Here is a 16435-nt window from a genome sequence, read left to right as displayed (position 1 = left end):
ATTCGAGATTTGATCACTTCTCACCTTCACTTGTGAAAGATCTCAGATTCTGCCCCCATCTCTCACCTGGACTGCTGCGATACTTCCCTCAAAGGTCTCCCAGCTTCTATCCTTTCCACCTAGTTCAAACACAGAAGCCAAGCTAAACTTAAAGAAGTTCATCAGATCATAGCCTTCCCCTGTTTAAAACTCCCAATAGTCTCCCACTGCAATTAGAATTAAATCTCCTCTCTTTATCTTAACCTATAAGGCTCTGTGTGACCCACCCCTGCCCATCTCTCTGGCCCTAGCTTTTCGCACCTATTCTCTTCATTGGTGGCTTCGTGGTTAAGATCTATGGCTGCTAAGCAAAAGGTTGGCAGTTTGAATCCACCAGGCGCTCCTTGGAAACTCTATGAAGCAGTTCTACTCTGTCTGATAGGGTCACTATGAGTTGTAATCGACTGGAAGGCAGTGGGTTTAGTGGACTCCTCATTAAGGAAGCTCTGCCCACACCAGTTTCACTCTCATTGAAGTGTTTGCACTTATAAGTTCCTCTGTCTTCAAAAGTTTCGCCCTTTGGTTGAGTTCTTCAGAATTCAGGTCTCAGGTCAAACGTTGCTCCTGAAAGGCCTGCTCCAAGCACCCCAAATTCCCTCTCATGACTCCAATTACTCTATATCTATGTACCATTTTATTTTTGAATTACATTTTTGTTTATGTAGTATCATCCGTCTTCCCTCTTTAGAATGAAGAGCTGAGGGTAGAAGGCTGTCTCCCCTGTTCATTGCTCTATCAGCTGCAAAGTGTCCTGAAAACGGCCAGGTAGAGAGTCCTAATCATTAATTATGAATTAATCATTGCACTTGATACTGAAGACATGCGAAAGGGCTTATTTTAATTTCAATATCACACTTAAATAAATACTCATCAAAGAAATTAAGTATTTATTCTGCCGATTGTAAGCGGAATCCACTTTGGGCAATATATTCGAATACTTACTAAAGTCTACTTTTGAAGGTCATCATTGTGCCACAGAAGACAGAATAGGAAAAGGGTCCATTTATCAAATTAAGGTCCCATGACTAAGCACTGGTTTACGCATTGAGAAAATAATATAACATATGATCCTCTTAAAATACAGTAGTTCTACATCATACGGCATATTGAGCTCTCTTACCGTGTCTATAAGAATAAATCTGTTGTTGCTGCTCCTGTTCTTGTTTTTAATCGAGATGATAAATTCTGTAAGGGCAGGGATTTTTTTTTTTTTTTTTTAACTGTGCTTTCGGTGAAAGTTTACAGAGCAAGTTAATTTCTCATTAAACAGTTAATACAGATATTGCTTTGTAACATTGGTTGCCAACCCCGGGATGTGTCAACGCTCTCCCCTTCTCGACTTTGGGTTCCCACCTCCATTCATCCAGTGTTCCTGTTGCCTCCTGCCTTCTCATCCTTGTTCCCGGGCTGGTGTGCCCATTTAGTCTTATATACATGGTTGAACTACGTGTGTTATTGTTCGTTTTATAGGCCTGTCTAATCTTTGGCTAAAGGGTGAACCTCAGGAGTGACTTCAGGGCTGAGTTAAAAGGCTGTCCAAGAAGGGCAGGGATTTTATCTGTTTTTTTGCAGTAATGAGTCTCCAGAATCTAGAAGGGTACCTAGGATGTAAAATGTAGTCAATAAATAGTTCTTGGTGAATGAATAATGATTAACGTTAAATACTGTGAGCTATGTTTAATAAAACGAACTGGTGCTTTTTGTCAAAAAAATAAATAAATGAAATATGTTGAATGGATCTGATTCTTCCTTACTCACAAACTGGCTTTATGTGTTTAAATACATACATAAATAAATGTTCACCTGACCAAAATCCAAAAATACATTCTGACTTTTACGGACATGACACAAAACAGGTTAAGGAGTAAAAAAAAAAAAAAATCAGTTCAGTAGAAAGTTTACATAATATTTAAAATAGTGATTTTATTATACAGCTCCATTTAATACAATTGCTGAGAAATTTTAGATTGATCAGTTTTCAATCTTCTTCCTTTTATGTGAATAAAGATGAAGTTCTGCCATCGTTCATAGGGACATATTTATCTTTCCACTTTCAAACAATGTTAAGTTCACTGTCAGAACTGTCTGGCCACTGGAAGCAGGAAACCATCTTCCCTGATGATTCTCCTTGGCTCACATAGCAAATCTGAGGTTGGGGTGGAGATTAACAGGCCCATATCATTCCCTATCTCCTACAGTGTTGTTGGAAATTATTCTTTGTTTAATTTTCCAAACATAAAAAAAATGACAAATGACTATACTTTTACAAAATATTTTCCTTGGTCCCCCAAAATTCTAAATCCCTGCTAGTGTAAAAAAGTTTAGGTAAACCTTTTACCCGCTACCTGGGCACCATGTAACACTATTTTGTGGGAAGAGAGACTAAATAGCAAATTGTTTCAAAGCAAAGAATGACAGAGGTTACCATGACCTAATTCTCATGTTTGCACTGAAGAAAAATGGGCTGTTGATGTTGTTAGGTAATGTCGAGTCCGTAACTCATAGCGACCCTGCGTACAACAAAACGAAACACTGCCCGGTCCTGTGCCATCCTCAAAATCACTGTTATGCTTGAGCCCACTCTTGCAGCCACTGTGTCAATCCACCTCACTGGGAGTCTTTTTCTTTTTATCTACCCTCTACTTTAGCAAGCATGATGTACTTTTCCAGAGACTGGTCTCTCTTGATAACATGTCCCAGGTATGTAAGACGAAGTCTCGCCATCCTCCAAAGAGCACTCTGGCTGTATTTCTTCCAAGACAGACTTGTTCATTCTTCTGGCAGTCCGTGGTGTATTCAATATTCTTCGCCAACACCATAATTCAAATCCATCAATTCTTCCTCCATCTTCCTTGTTCATTGGCCAGCTTTTGCATGCATATGAGATGATTTAAAATACCACAGCTTGGGTCTGGCGCACCTTAGTCCTCAAAGTGACATCTTCATTTCTTAACACTTTAAAGAGGTCTTTTGCAGCAGATTTGGCCGATGCAATGCATCGTTTGATTTCTTGACAGTTGCTTCCGTGGGCATTAATTTTGGATCCAAGTAAAGTGAAATCCTTGACAACTTAATCTTTTCTCTGTTTATGGTGATGTTGCTTATTAGTTCAATTGTGAGGATTTTTGTTATGTTAAAATGTAATCCATACTAAAGGCCTTTGTTCTTCATAAGTAAGTGCTTCACGTCCTCTGCACTTTCAGTAAGTAAGGTTGTATCACCTGCATATAGCAGGCTGTTGATGAGTCTTCCTCCATTCCTGATGCTTCATTCTTCATATAAATCAGCATCTTGGATTATTTGTTCAGCATACAGACTAAATAAGTATGATGAAAGGATACAACCCTGATGCACACCTCTCCTGATTTTAAACCATGCAGTATCCCCTTGTTCTGTTTGAACAACTGTCTCTTGTTCTACTCACAGGTCCCGCATGAGCACAATTAAGTGTTCTGGAATTCCCATTCTTTGCAATGTTATTCATATTTTGTTATGATCTACACAGTCAAATGTCTTTGCATAGTCAATAAAACACAGGTAAACATCTTTCTGGTACTCTCTGTTTTCAGCTACCATACACCTGACTTCAGTGATGATATCCCTGGTTCCATGACCTCTTCCGAAAATCCAGCTTGAACTGGCAGTTCCCTGTTGATGTACTCCTGCAACCACTTTTGAATGATCTTCAGCAAAATTTTATTTGCGTGTGATGTCAGTGATAATGTTCGATAATTTCTACATTCTGTTGGATCGCCTTAGCACCTTGCCCATCAGCATGTGCAAATTTCCCTAGAATTTGTTTCAGAAATGTTGACTCATCATATTTTTTTTCTAACCGTAGAATCCCAGGGTCTGAAATAGGATCCAGAATGTAGTAAGTACCTTATCAATATTCGTTAAGTGAAGGAATGTATCAATCGTAAGTTACACGAAATATCCTCTTATCTTTCTCTGATCCTTTGTCTTAACTATTTCTCGTTGATACATGCAATTTTTTTTTTCCAGCTAGATAAGAAATTTCCAAAGGAAGGCAATATCCTGAAGGACAGAGCTTAGTGAGGAAATCCCAGTAGTAGCTGCTCAAGAAATAATTAAGCGTAATTGTGAAGTTGTGACTCTAGAACAACAACAACAAAAAAGAGCTTCTAGTATAATCTCAAAAGTAATTTGGTCTTAATTCTTTCTTTTCCTAAACTATAGCCAGTCGTGGTCCATATCTATAAAGCAGCAAGCACCTGAATAAAGCTTAAAAGCCATTATCAATTGTTCATTTAATTTGGTGTCATACAGAGAAAAGGGCTAAAACATTACTAGTTTTCTCCTTTTTTCCCCTGTAAAACCAACCTTTGTTAATCAATAATCATAAAAATATCAACTCATATTCTTCCATGAAGAAGTAGCTTAGTTTGAGTGGACACTAACTAGGTGGCTCATTGGAAATATAGCTGACTGACAATGGATTACATAGTATGAAATACAATTCAAAGTAGAAAACTAAGCAGGATCATTGAACTACATAGCACTCAAAAACGCTGCAGGAATGAGAAAACACAGTGAAGTAATAAAACTCATGTTCCCTGAGTGCCGTTTTTAAACAATTCTCTATGTGCAAATAACTTGTTGATAAACCTCAGATGAAAGTCTAAATGATTCCTCATAATTAGAGTTAATGTTTAATCAGGCAAGAAATGGAAAACACGCAAGTTGTTGTCTGGAGTTGCCAAATAAATGGTAAACAGCGCTCTGACATTTGAAGGTGATAATACTTGACAGCATCCTTTAACCTTAGTGGAAACCCTGGTGGCATAGTGGTTAAGAGTTATGGCTGCTAACCAAAAGGTCAGCACTTCAAATCCACCAGGTGCTGCTTGGAGACTCTATAGGGCAGTTCTACTCTCTCCTCTAGGGTCATTATGAGTCAGAATCAACTCGCCGGTAACGGGTTTAACATTAGTAAAATCATTTTATCATTTGGAACACAAAAGGATTCTTTTAAAAGGCTAATTCCAGTACAATATTTCTCAGTGGGGAAGAAAAACGGTTTCAACTTTGTCTTCTCTGTCTCCTTTTCCTTTGCCGTTAAGCTTGATAAACTTACGTTTCTGCATTGTTCCCTGTTGAAGCCTGAAGTGTACACCTGCGCTCGGTTTTGCCGGAAGGCAGTCACATATTGTGATCAACGATCAAAGTCAGAGACAGAGCCAAATTATATTGCTCTGACATCTGTCCCCCCATCTGTTTGAGTTTTAATAAACAAGTAAAAAGTAGACCTCTGATTATACCCATACTCTCGTTTTACATATAAACAGGAATAATTTCCATCTAACTAAATTTCCAGTCTTATATTAAAAAAAAATAGAAAAAGAAAAAAAGCAAGAGGAAAGGTGTAAAATTTAATTTACGTCCAATGGAGCATTATTTCTGTATCACTCTTCCTTATAGGATCAATACACATAAAGCAAAACACTATTTCCTGGTGAATATTTAGCCTGTCAGCAAAAATTCTGCCTTTTCTTATAACCCCCTCGGCTTCCTTAACACAGAATGATTTCCTATAATGTGATCATGGCAACATTCCCCAGGCTCAAATGTCCAAGGACTTGAACATTTTTTAAAATTACTTTGAATAATTATAACTTCATAACTTATCAATTATTGTTCGATAATAGTAAAATAGGAACTTGACGCATGCTCCCTCTCCCTTTTTTTTTTAATTTCAAGAGCTGCCAGTCTGTTCTTCTGTGACTACCAGCCATATATGGTCAAAGGGTACCTTAAGAATAGCTACTGCAAAAGCCCTTTCTTTTGACTTGGAGACCCTGAGGGTTGGCTGTGATCTTGTGCTGACTGAACTAGGGCACAGCTGGGGACTGGTCAGAAGCCAAGTTTTGTGTTACCGAGCATGACAACAGTCCCACATCACCCTCGTTCTCAGGAGGCACCATCGCGCGTGATGAGAAAATCAATTCTAAAAAGTAAAGATGGCCCACAATACACTGGGGCAGTCCAGAAACAAGAGCCACACAAAAATGACCATTTTCTCCTCCACATAAAAACCAAGCTGGAGACAAAGAAATCTGTGGAAATTTCCAGCCACCTGTCAGATGAAAACGTATGCCGAATCCCAGTGATGAAGTTTGCTATTAAATTCACATTTGCGAATCTGCATATGCTTGCCCTCCCTCCTTCTAATCACTGTAATATATAAATATTCTCTTTCCCTCCCTTCTGGCTCAGGAAGCTCTACAGTTTCTATTTTTTATTTCTGCCCTATGCAGTAGCAGAACGCTGCCACAGGGTGGTACAACAGGCATATTTAACTGGATGCTTTTGGAATTCCTGGACAGCTCCGTTAAGCCCTTTTCCAGCTTCCCTTAGCATTGGCAGCTCTCTGGTTGATTAAAACTAAAACAAAATCTTAAGTCATGCCAGTCCATTAATCTCATATTATGCCTAACTACAGTATTTGCTGTAAGTTTGTCACCTTTTTTTTTTTTTAATTTTCCCCTCTTGGCAATTCCGAACACCAAACCAAACAAACATATAATCTAAAATTAGGAGGGGAAATGAGAAAAGGAAATTTGGAGACCAACCTGAAAAGGAATAGCTTACCTCTAGTGACAATTCGAAGCAGCCCTGGTGGTGTAAATGGCTAAGTGCTCAGCTGTTACCTGAAAAATCGGTGGTTCAAACCTACCCCTCAGCTCCATGGGAGAAAGACCTGGCAATCTGCTTAGTAACCATTACAGCCAAGAAAACCCTATGGGACAGTTCTACTCTGTCACATGGGGTCACTATGAGTCAAAAACGACAACACCCAACGACGACGACAATACCCAGAAACTGCAATTCGGCGTGGTCATAGGAAAATGAATAATTAACCTATGTGATAAAATACTCATCTATTGATCTGTCCAGCTGGATAGCACAGATCAGCAATAACATTTTTGATAGGTAATTAGATTATTAATTTATTATTAATTATTTATACTAATTAATGTTAGAGCCAATAAGCTGATGCACCTCCTTGTAAAGACAAACAGCCAGAGCCACATCTCAGCTCTGAGTTCTGCAGAATAGCTACTTTTTCTCTGGCAAGGGTTAGCTCAAAAGAATGAAACTATTTCAAGAAACAAGGAGGGAAAACAGAGTAAATGTATGTGGCTTAAAGAAACAGATGCCGGGGACATTTAGGCTAAATATCTAATAGAGGCAATATTACTTTGGAGCGTGAAAGGACAACAGGAAAACTCATCAGTATTTTTTGGTATTGATTTTGAGTTCCGTTGTTGAAAATGAGTGACAGTTGGTGTAGTGACTAAGGCATTTATCTGAAACACTTGGGTCGATGTCCGGGCCAGCTCAGAACTATGCGTTCTGCTGCTTTGTCCTTTAGCCTGGCCCTCAGAGCAGCTGTGACAGCTCTCTCCCTTCGTTCTTCCTTTAACTCTCCTCCTCCCAGGACGGAGAGGGGGCAACGCCTCGAGACTTCAACAGGCACAACTAAGCCTTAATGTCAAAAAAAAGTAAATAAATGCCCTGCAATCAGTTAGGTCTCAGCCAAAGGTAAGTACCTTCAAAATTAGGACACACCTACCAGTGTTGGCACCACTTACATGGTTTCGAGTCGGCTTACTTTCCAGAGAGGATACGGCTTCGCGGGTAAGTTAAAACCATCAGTTGCTGTCAAGTCGATTCCAACTGACAGCGACCCCATGTGTGTCGGAGTAGAACGTGCTCCATAGGGTTTTCAATGGCTGATTTTTCAGAAGTAGATTGCCAGGCCTTTCTTCCAAGGTGCCTCTGTGTGGACTTGAACCTCCAGACTTTTGGTTAGCAGCCAAGCACATCCGTGTGTGCCTCACCCAGAAACCCCCTGGGTAAGTTAACTGAAGTGAAACCAGTAGACTAACTTAAAGTCTCAAACAACATGCCAGGGAAGTTGCAACTTCTAGCTTAGCCGGCCTCAAATGCCACTTCTGGACATCAATATTTGCTCTAGAGCTCATAAATATGTCTAATTCATGCCTCCTTTACTTTTCAGTGTCCTCAGGATAAAAACTGGGCAAACGAGATAGCAGGTGTTGCCCATAGTACCTCTTAGGTTCACACACCCTAGAGGATATTAAAGACCCAAATCTCTATCCCCTCAATATACTTAGAGAGCCATGTCTTCCCAGCCTCGGGCCCTTGGAAAATCATTAAGGGCTCATTAATAACACATCAGTTATGGCTGCTGAGCTTGCAGAAAATGGATTTCAGCCGAGTACATGTTACGTTTCAGTGGTCTGTTTAGGTTTGAGGTCAGCATTTAATACACTTTCCACCTCAAGGGACTCAGGGGCTGAGTTTTTTGGAAACCTACCTCTCTCGCAGGACCTGCCAAGATAGCCTGTTCCGGAACAATCACAGACATATCTGTTCCACCCATCCCTGCACAGGCCATTATTTTTGCAGGGGTTGCTAAGGCACGGTTTTGCTGTCTCCCTGGAGCAGGAGGGCTTCACTCCAGCAGTGCTTTGGATTTCAGCCATTTGCCGGATATCTTTGCTCTGGCCGTCAATGAACAAGTCCCGGATGCAGCCCACGTAACCGTAGTTGAGCAGAGCCGTCCACACCTCAGTGGGGAAGACGAGGCCGGCTTTATTTTCTGGCAACCCCCCCAGGTACAGCTCATCATCCAGGTCCAGGATCTCACTCTCGCCCGGCGCGGTATAGGGTGTGCGCAGCGTGTTGACAGAAATGGTACCTGTTGCAACGACAAGAGAACGCACAGGTCTGTACAAGGTGCAACGTGCTCTCAATAGCCTACCGGCCCTTCTCTCTTTAAAGGTCAACTCCTTACAGGCTGACAGGTCTTATGTTTCTGTGCTTCCTCATGTCTCACACTTCCCAGTGGAATTCACAGAAATCTGTGGAATTACGTAATTTAGAAAGAAGGGAGAAAGTAACTCATACAGTTTTATTTGATCACAAGAATGAAAACCAAAGTGTTCGTCAGCCAACACATACTGTTTGTCGGCCTCTGACTAAAGACTCAAGAAAGAAAAAAAAAAAGAGAGAGAAAGAAATAGAGAGGGAGGGAGGGAAGAAAAAAGAAGAAAGGAAAGAAGAAATTGGCATTCTGTATCACTCTCTGGAATAAAGTCAGGCTACCTTTGGTTAGTGCTCATTCTTCAAAGTTCGTATGCATCTGCGAGGCAAGGAATGGTTGGCAACCTTATCTTTAATTGACTTGGTTGCTTTGATTGGAACAGAACTGTTTGGCAGATTAAAAAAAAAAAAGGCAGATTACCTATATCAAAACCTGCCTTCATCACACCTATCTGCATGGGTTTACTGATTAACTTCAACAGCCTCAGTTTCCCCATGCATAAAATGGGCATAATAGCATGACCCACCTTGTATGACTGCTCTGAGGTGAGGTAGAATAATATAAGTAAACCATCTCGTTCACAATAAGCACTGGATCAATGTTGGGTGTTACAATTCAGTGAAAGAACTGAATTAGTTGTTGACTTTTTTAAACCAAACTAGTTACTTATTGGAATTGACAAGCTTTTTCTTCCCTCCTCACTCCAAAAATAAGAGGAAAATATATTGGTTTATAAACATACAGGAACTCTGATCCTAAGCACAGGAAGAACAGGTAGACGTACATACAGAGTCAGTCAGTCGAGGGTCACAGAAAAAGGTTTGTGGAATCCATAAAAAAGAAAAAAATGAAAAACAAGGCAGGTTTCTGATCAACACTTCCATCTTATAAAGTCCTATTTCTAAAAATTCCACCAATATTCTATCTCCAGAAAGATCTTTGTAAAATTGCAAATATGATAGGTGAGAAGGAAACACACTGACCCATTGCCATACTATCCCAGGTTTACTTTTCAGCTCTAGACCACAAAGCAGAATTGGAAGAGTCTAAGGGAAAGACTAAGAGAAAAAGCCTGGTGCCAGGGTGCTGGCATACAGAGCCTCAGGGATTTGGGGAGCAGCCACACAACAGGGACCTGAAGCCAGAGGGCAGGGAAGAGAGGTGAGGGCCGAAAGGGGAAGTGGAGTGTGGGTGGAGGTGGGCAGGAAGAAGCATTTTGGTTGCTTCATAGAACACCTAAGCCTGCCCCAGGTGAACACATGGCCTGGGAGGCATGTGGAAACACTACAGAGCGGCAGGAAAGCCACCAGCCCCTGCATCGTGCCAGGAGCATTTCACCTCCCAGCAGCAGGGACGCCCCTGGATGAGGCAGCGTGGTGGGATCTGTCTTTGTGAGGATGAAGAGCACTGGGAGCCACTGACAGAGGCCACCTGGTGGTCAAGTCAGTGTGAGGTCATTGGCTCTCCAGACGTTCACGGGAAGAAATGGAGAAGACTCCTAGAAGAGAAAGACTCAAAGACACGACCATTCTGGCCTCCAAAGAGGGAGGATAGTAGGGGTTTCCGAGGGAGACAGCAAAAGCAAAAAGGACAAAGCCTGCGTTTCTACTGTTCACATTTGTACGTGTGGCTAGGAGAAAACTCTCGTCTAGGAACGCATAAAAAAAAAAAAAAAAGGTACCTAAAATTCTACTTTAAAAATATCTTTTAAAAAATGTCAGTTGAGGGGAAATGAGATGAGCAATATTGAGAGACAACAGTGACCCTTTTCTATTTAAATACAATGATAATTATACGCAATCTTTAAAGCACTGTGTTGTGTAACACTGACCAAAATGTCCTCAGGACTGAATTAACGGGCGATTTCTCTCCTCTGCAGCAGCTAATGTAAGCTAGATGATGATGAGAAAGAGTGAGGTATTCAGGGCAAAAGCAAAGACAGAGATTTAAAAAATAAAACACAGGCTGTAGACGGAAAGCCACGGGCTGTGTGCAGTTAAAACGGTGATTTATGTTTGTGAGAATAGGGAGAGCGGTGTCCACCCTTCTGCCAATTACTCCAAGAAGGTGCCTGGAAGTAGGAGAGTTTTTGAGGATTTGAGGAAATGAAAAATGTAATATTGAAAGAGAATGGTTAGGAGACACAGAGCTTACGAAGTGAACAATGAGAAAGTATTACAGAAGTCAGGATATATTTTTTAAAATTATACAATTTTTTTTCCCATAGTTTTTATTCATGGAACAAAGGGACAGTGCAGCTTGAAGGGGAAAGGGACTTGGGAACAGCCTCACTGTCCCTGTTCATGACGTAGTTCTCACAGTAAAAGGATGCAGGGCACCATCCTGAGCTGAGGGAATTCAGTAACTTCCACGGCACCTGCGTCTCTTCAGCCCCTTCTCCCCCATGTAGAGTCCATAGCTCACTAGGCTGTGTCTATACCAGCAGGGGCCAAGCTGGCACCAGGTGTTCCAGACATTTATTTATGAACAGTCTGTCTGACCACGAGAATGCAGACTGAGGTCTCCAGATCTTTGTTTATGGTGTGTTAGTGCCTGCTTTGAACAAAATTATTTTGAGAGAGATCAGATATGTTTTCTGAATGTGCTTGTTGACATGACCAGGGTAAGATACTTACTATGACTTTATCACTGGACTAGGCTCTTGGGATTACAACTCATATAGTAGGGACACATTTTTCATATAACCCAGGGTGCAAACAAACACACACACACATCACGCATCGAAAGAAAAGTTTTGCAGAAAAAAGCTTCACTACCTTTGCAGCACTCTGACATTTTCTCTCTTATTGTTTTATTAATATAAATGCTGGTCATGACCCTTCCAACTGATTTCTAGACCAACTAATAAGTTATAAAGCCACAGTTCAAAAATCACCAATTGAGAGGTTATCATAGGAGATAAAATGCTGCTCCCATACTTTGCTATTTTTCTTTTTGAGAGGCAATTTTAGAGTTATTATGGAAAGGAGAAGTAAAGAAATATGAAAGAAAAAGAAATACGATCAATTCAAATATAATCTAAGATGAACAAGAATTTTAATGTAGCCCAGAACTCAAGTCAAAGAGTCACTTTAGGCAAATGAACCTATATTATTTTGCAAACACGCATAATAGAACAAAATAACCACAACTTAAAATCAAATACTATTTTCTCTACATGCTTTGGCAAACCATTTCCAAAAGTCTTTGAAAAAGCTGGCAAATAAAGGGAGAAAGTAGAACTTAATATAAGTGAAAAGGAAAATGAAATTATATTTTGAAGATTCACAGAATAAAAATTTTATTTAAAAACAAATGAAATATTATTAGTTATATTTGTATTTTAGCCTGTAGATGTGAAAAAGAAAAAAATCAAGCCCTTTGCCATCGAGTCAATTCTGACTCATGGCCACACCATGTGTAACACAGTAGAACTGCTCCATAGAGTTTTCTTGGCTGTAATCCTTGGGGAAGCAGATTGCCAGGCCTTTTTTCCCCTGCTACACTAAGTTCAAGCCATCAATCTTTAGGTTATTAGTTAATAACAAAGTGCTTGTACCATCCAGGGACCTTCATCTGTGCAAATGTCCTGAAATATACACGTTTCATAACGTATTTGAATCCCAAATCTCCTTAGTGCTTTTACTATGGATATGAATCAAAGAATATTTTCACCTAAGTAAAGAGTCTTCACAGAATCTGAATTAGTTTAAACTAATTTAACACATATACACGAGCATGGAGCCCTGGTGGCACGGTAGTTAAGAGCTCGGCTGCTAACCAAAAAGTTGGCAGTTCAAATCCACCAGATGCTCCTTGGAAACCCTATGGGGCAGTTCTACTCTGTCCTATAGAGTCGCTATGAGTCAGAATCGACGTGATGGCGATAGGTTATTTTTGTTTTGGATATAAGCATAGTGAAATCTAAACATGAAGGCTCCCAAGTGCTCAATATGATGGAGTTATAAAGGGATGGTTACAAAGGACACATTAAATGACTATTTAAACTTTGCTCACTGATATTCAAAGACAATGGAATAGTTGCCACAGATGTGTATATCAATAAAAAATAAGAATTTCCTAACGGCCTAGGTACGACCACATGTAAATAAACTTTTGAAAAGAAAACAAAAATCTGGGTATATTACTCGGTCATCCCTCTGTTTCCAGGAACCATAAATACTGATATGTTCCCTTTGGAACAGCTTGAGAGAAGTCATACATTTTACCTCTCCTTCCACTATACCTGAATTTAAAAGTTCTGATGGGAAAACAAAGATTTTCTTAGCATTTGAGCTGTTAAAATCTGTGCATGCAAGTCCTATTTGGGGACTTATTTAGATTAGTGCTTCTTAGCTTAAATACTCAAGAACCCTATGCACTGTCCCCCATGTGTCTGTCAGCTTGTCATACTGTGAGGGATTGCGTGTTGCTGTGATGCTGGAAGCTATGCCACCGGTGTTCAGATATGAGCAGGGTCACCCATGGAGGACAGGTTTCAGCTGAGCTTCCATACTAAGATAGACTAGGAAGAAGGATCCAGCAATCTACTTCTGAAAAACATTAGCCAATGAAAACCTTATGAATAGCAGTGGAACACTGTCTGATATAGTGCTGGAAGATGAGCTCCCCAGGCTGGAAGGGACTCAGAGATGACTGGGGAAAAGCTGCCTCCTCAAAGTAGAATCAACCTTAATGACATGGATGGAGTAAAGCTTTCAAGACCTTCATTTGCTGATGTGGCATGACTCAAAATGAGAAGAAACATCCATTAATAATTGGAACCTGGAATGTATGAAGTATGAATCTAGGACAATTGTAAATCATCAAAAATGAAGTGGAACACATAAACATCGATATCCTAGGCATAGTGAGCTGAAATGGACTGGTATTGGCCATTTTGAATCAATCATATAGTCTACTATGCTGGGAATGACAACTCAAAGACGAATGGTGTTGCATTCATTGTCAAAAAGAACGTTTCAAGATCTATCCTGAAGTACAACGCTGTCAGTGATAGGATAATATCCATACGCCTACAAGGAGGACCAGTTAATACGACTATTATTCAAATTTACGCACCAACTGCTAGGGCCAAAGATGAAGAAATAGAAGATTTTTATCAGCTGCTGCAGTCTGAAATTGATCAAACATGCAATCAAGAAGCATCGATAATTACTGGTGATTAGAATGCTAAAGTTGGAAACAAAGAAGAAGGACCGGTAGTTGGAAAATATGGCCTTGGTGATAAAAGCAATGCCGGAGATTGAATGATAGAATTTTTCAAGACCAACGACTTCTTCATTACAAATACCTTCTTTCACCAACATAAGCGGCGACTATACACATGGACCTCGCCAGATGGAACACACAGAAATCAAATTGACTACATATGTGGAAAGAGACAATGGAAAAGCTCAATATCTTCAGTCAGAACAAGGCCAGGGGCCGACTGTGGAACAGACCATCAATTGCTCATATGCAAGTTCAAGCTGAAACAGAAGAAAATCAGAGCAAGTCCATGAGAGCCAAAATATGACCTTGAGTACATCCTACCTGAATTTAGAGACCATCTGAAGGATAGATTTTATGCATTGAACACTAGTGACTGAAGACCAGAGGAGTTGTGGAATGACATCAAGGACATCATACATGAGGAAAGCAAGAGGTCACTGAAAAGACAGGAAAGAAAGAAAAGACCAAGATGGATGTCAGAGGAGACTCAAACTTGCTCTAGAACGTTGAGCAGCTAAAGTAAAAGGAAGAATTGATGAAGTAAAAGAACTGAACAGAAGATTTCAAAGGGCCTCTTGAGAAGACAAAGTATTATAATGACATCAGCAAAGAGCTGAAGATGGAAAACCAAAAGGGAAGAACACACTCGCTGTTTCTCAAGCTGAAAGAACTGAAGAAAAAATTTGAGGCTCGAGTTGCAATAGTGAAGGATTCTATGGGGAAAATGTTAAATGATGCAGGAAGCATCAAAAGAAGATGGAAGGAGTACACAGAGTCATTATACCAAAAAGAATTAGTAGATGTTCTACCATTTCAAGAGGTGGCATATGATCAGGAACCGATGGTTCTGAAGGAAGAAGTCCAAGCTGCTCTGAAAGCATTGGCGAAAAGCAAGGCTTCAGGAATTGATGGAATATCAATTGAGATGTTTCAACAAAAAGATGCAGCACTGGAGGTGCTCACTCATCTATGCCAAGAAATGTGGAAGACAGCTTCCTGGCCAACTGACTGGAAGAGATCCATATTTATGCCTATTCCCAAGAAAGGTGATCCAACCAAATGTGGAAATTATAGGACAATATCATTAATATCACACACAAGCAAAATTTTGCTGAAGATCATTCAGAAACAGCTGCAGCAGTATATCGACAGGGAACAGCCAGAAATTCAGGTCGGTTTCAGAAGAGGACGTGGAACCAGGAATATCATGGCTGATGTCAGATGGATCCCAGTTGAAAGCAGAGAATACCAGAAGGTTGTTTACCTGTGTTTTATTGACTATGCAAGGGCATTCGACTGTGTGGATCATAACAAACTATGGATACCACTGTGAAGAATGGGAATTCCAGAACACTTAATTGTGCTCATGAGGAACCTTTACACAGATCAGGAGGCAGTTGTTCGGACAGAACAAGGGGATACTGATTGGTTTAAAGTCAGGAAATGTATGCGTCAGGGTTGTATTCTTTCACCATACCTATTCAATCTGTATGATGAGCAGATAATACGAGAAGCTGGACTGTATGAAGAAAAACGGGGCAACAGGATTGGAGGAAGACTCATTCACAACCTGCCTTATGCAGATGACACAACCTTGCTTGCTGAAAGTGAAGAGGACTTGAAGCACTTACTAATGAAGATCAAAGACCACAGCCTTCGGTATGGATTGCACCTCAACACAAAGAAAACAAAAATCCTCACAACTGGGCCAATGAGCAACATCATGATAAACAGAGAAAAGATTGAAGTTGTCAAGGATTTCATTTGACTTGGATCCACAATCAACAGCCACAGAAGCAGCAGTGAAGAAATCAAAAGACGCGTTGCATTGGGAAAACCTGCTGCAAAGGACCTCTTTAAAGTGTTGAAGAGCAAAGATGTCACCTTGAAAACTAAAGTGTGCCTGACCCAAGCCATGGTATTTTCAACCACATCATATTCATTTGAAAGCTGGACAATGAATAAGGAAGACCGAAGAAGAGTTGATGCCTTTGAATTGTGGTGTTGGCGAGGAATATTGAATATACTATGTACTGCCAAAAGAATGAACAAATCCGTCTTAGAAGCAGTACAGCCAGAATGCTCCTTAGAAGCAAGGGTGGCGAGACTGTGTCTTACATACTTTGGACATGTTGTCAGGAGGGATCAGTCCCAGGAGAAGGACATCATGCTTGGCAGGGTACAGGGTCAGCGGAAAAGAGGAAGACCCTCAACGAGGTGGATTGACACAGTGGCTGCAACAATGAGCTCAAGCATAGCAACGATTGTGAGGATGGCTTAGGGCCG

The 16435-nt window shown here is 40.4% G+C and overlaps 1 protein-coding gene across 19 annotated transcripts in view; it reads right to left on the bottom strand.

Annotated features, from left to right (window-relative positions):
• The window catches only part of NRXN1 (neurexin 1), a 1235746-nt gene that overhangs the window by 653330 nt on the left and 565981 nt on the right, over positions 1–16435 (bottom strand). For all 19 annotated transcript variants that reach the window (XM_023557243.2, XM_003417609.4, XM_064277107.1 and 16 more), the window contains one exon: positions 8405–8788. In XM_023557243.2, the coding sequence (XP_023413011.2) occupies positions 8405–8788 (384 nt within the window). The remainder of the gene's footprint in view (positions 1–8404; positions 8789–16435) is intronic.

The sequence above is a fragment of the Loxodonta africana genome, chromosome 26 (assembly GCF_030014295.1).
Source record: "Loxodonta africana isolate mLoxAfr1 chromosome 26, mLoxAfr1.hap2, whole genome shotgun sequence".
Taxonomy (NCBI): Eukaryota; Metazoa; Chordata; class Mammalia; order Proboscidea; family Elephantidae; genus Loxodonta; species Loxodonta africana.
This window is presented reverse-complemented; position numbering and strand designations above follow the sequence as displayed.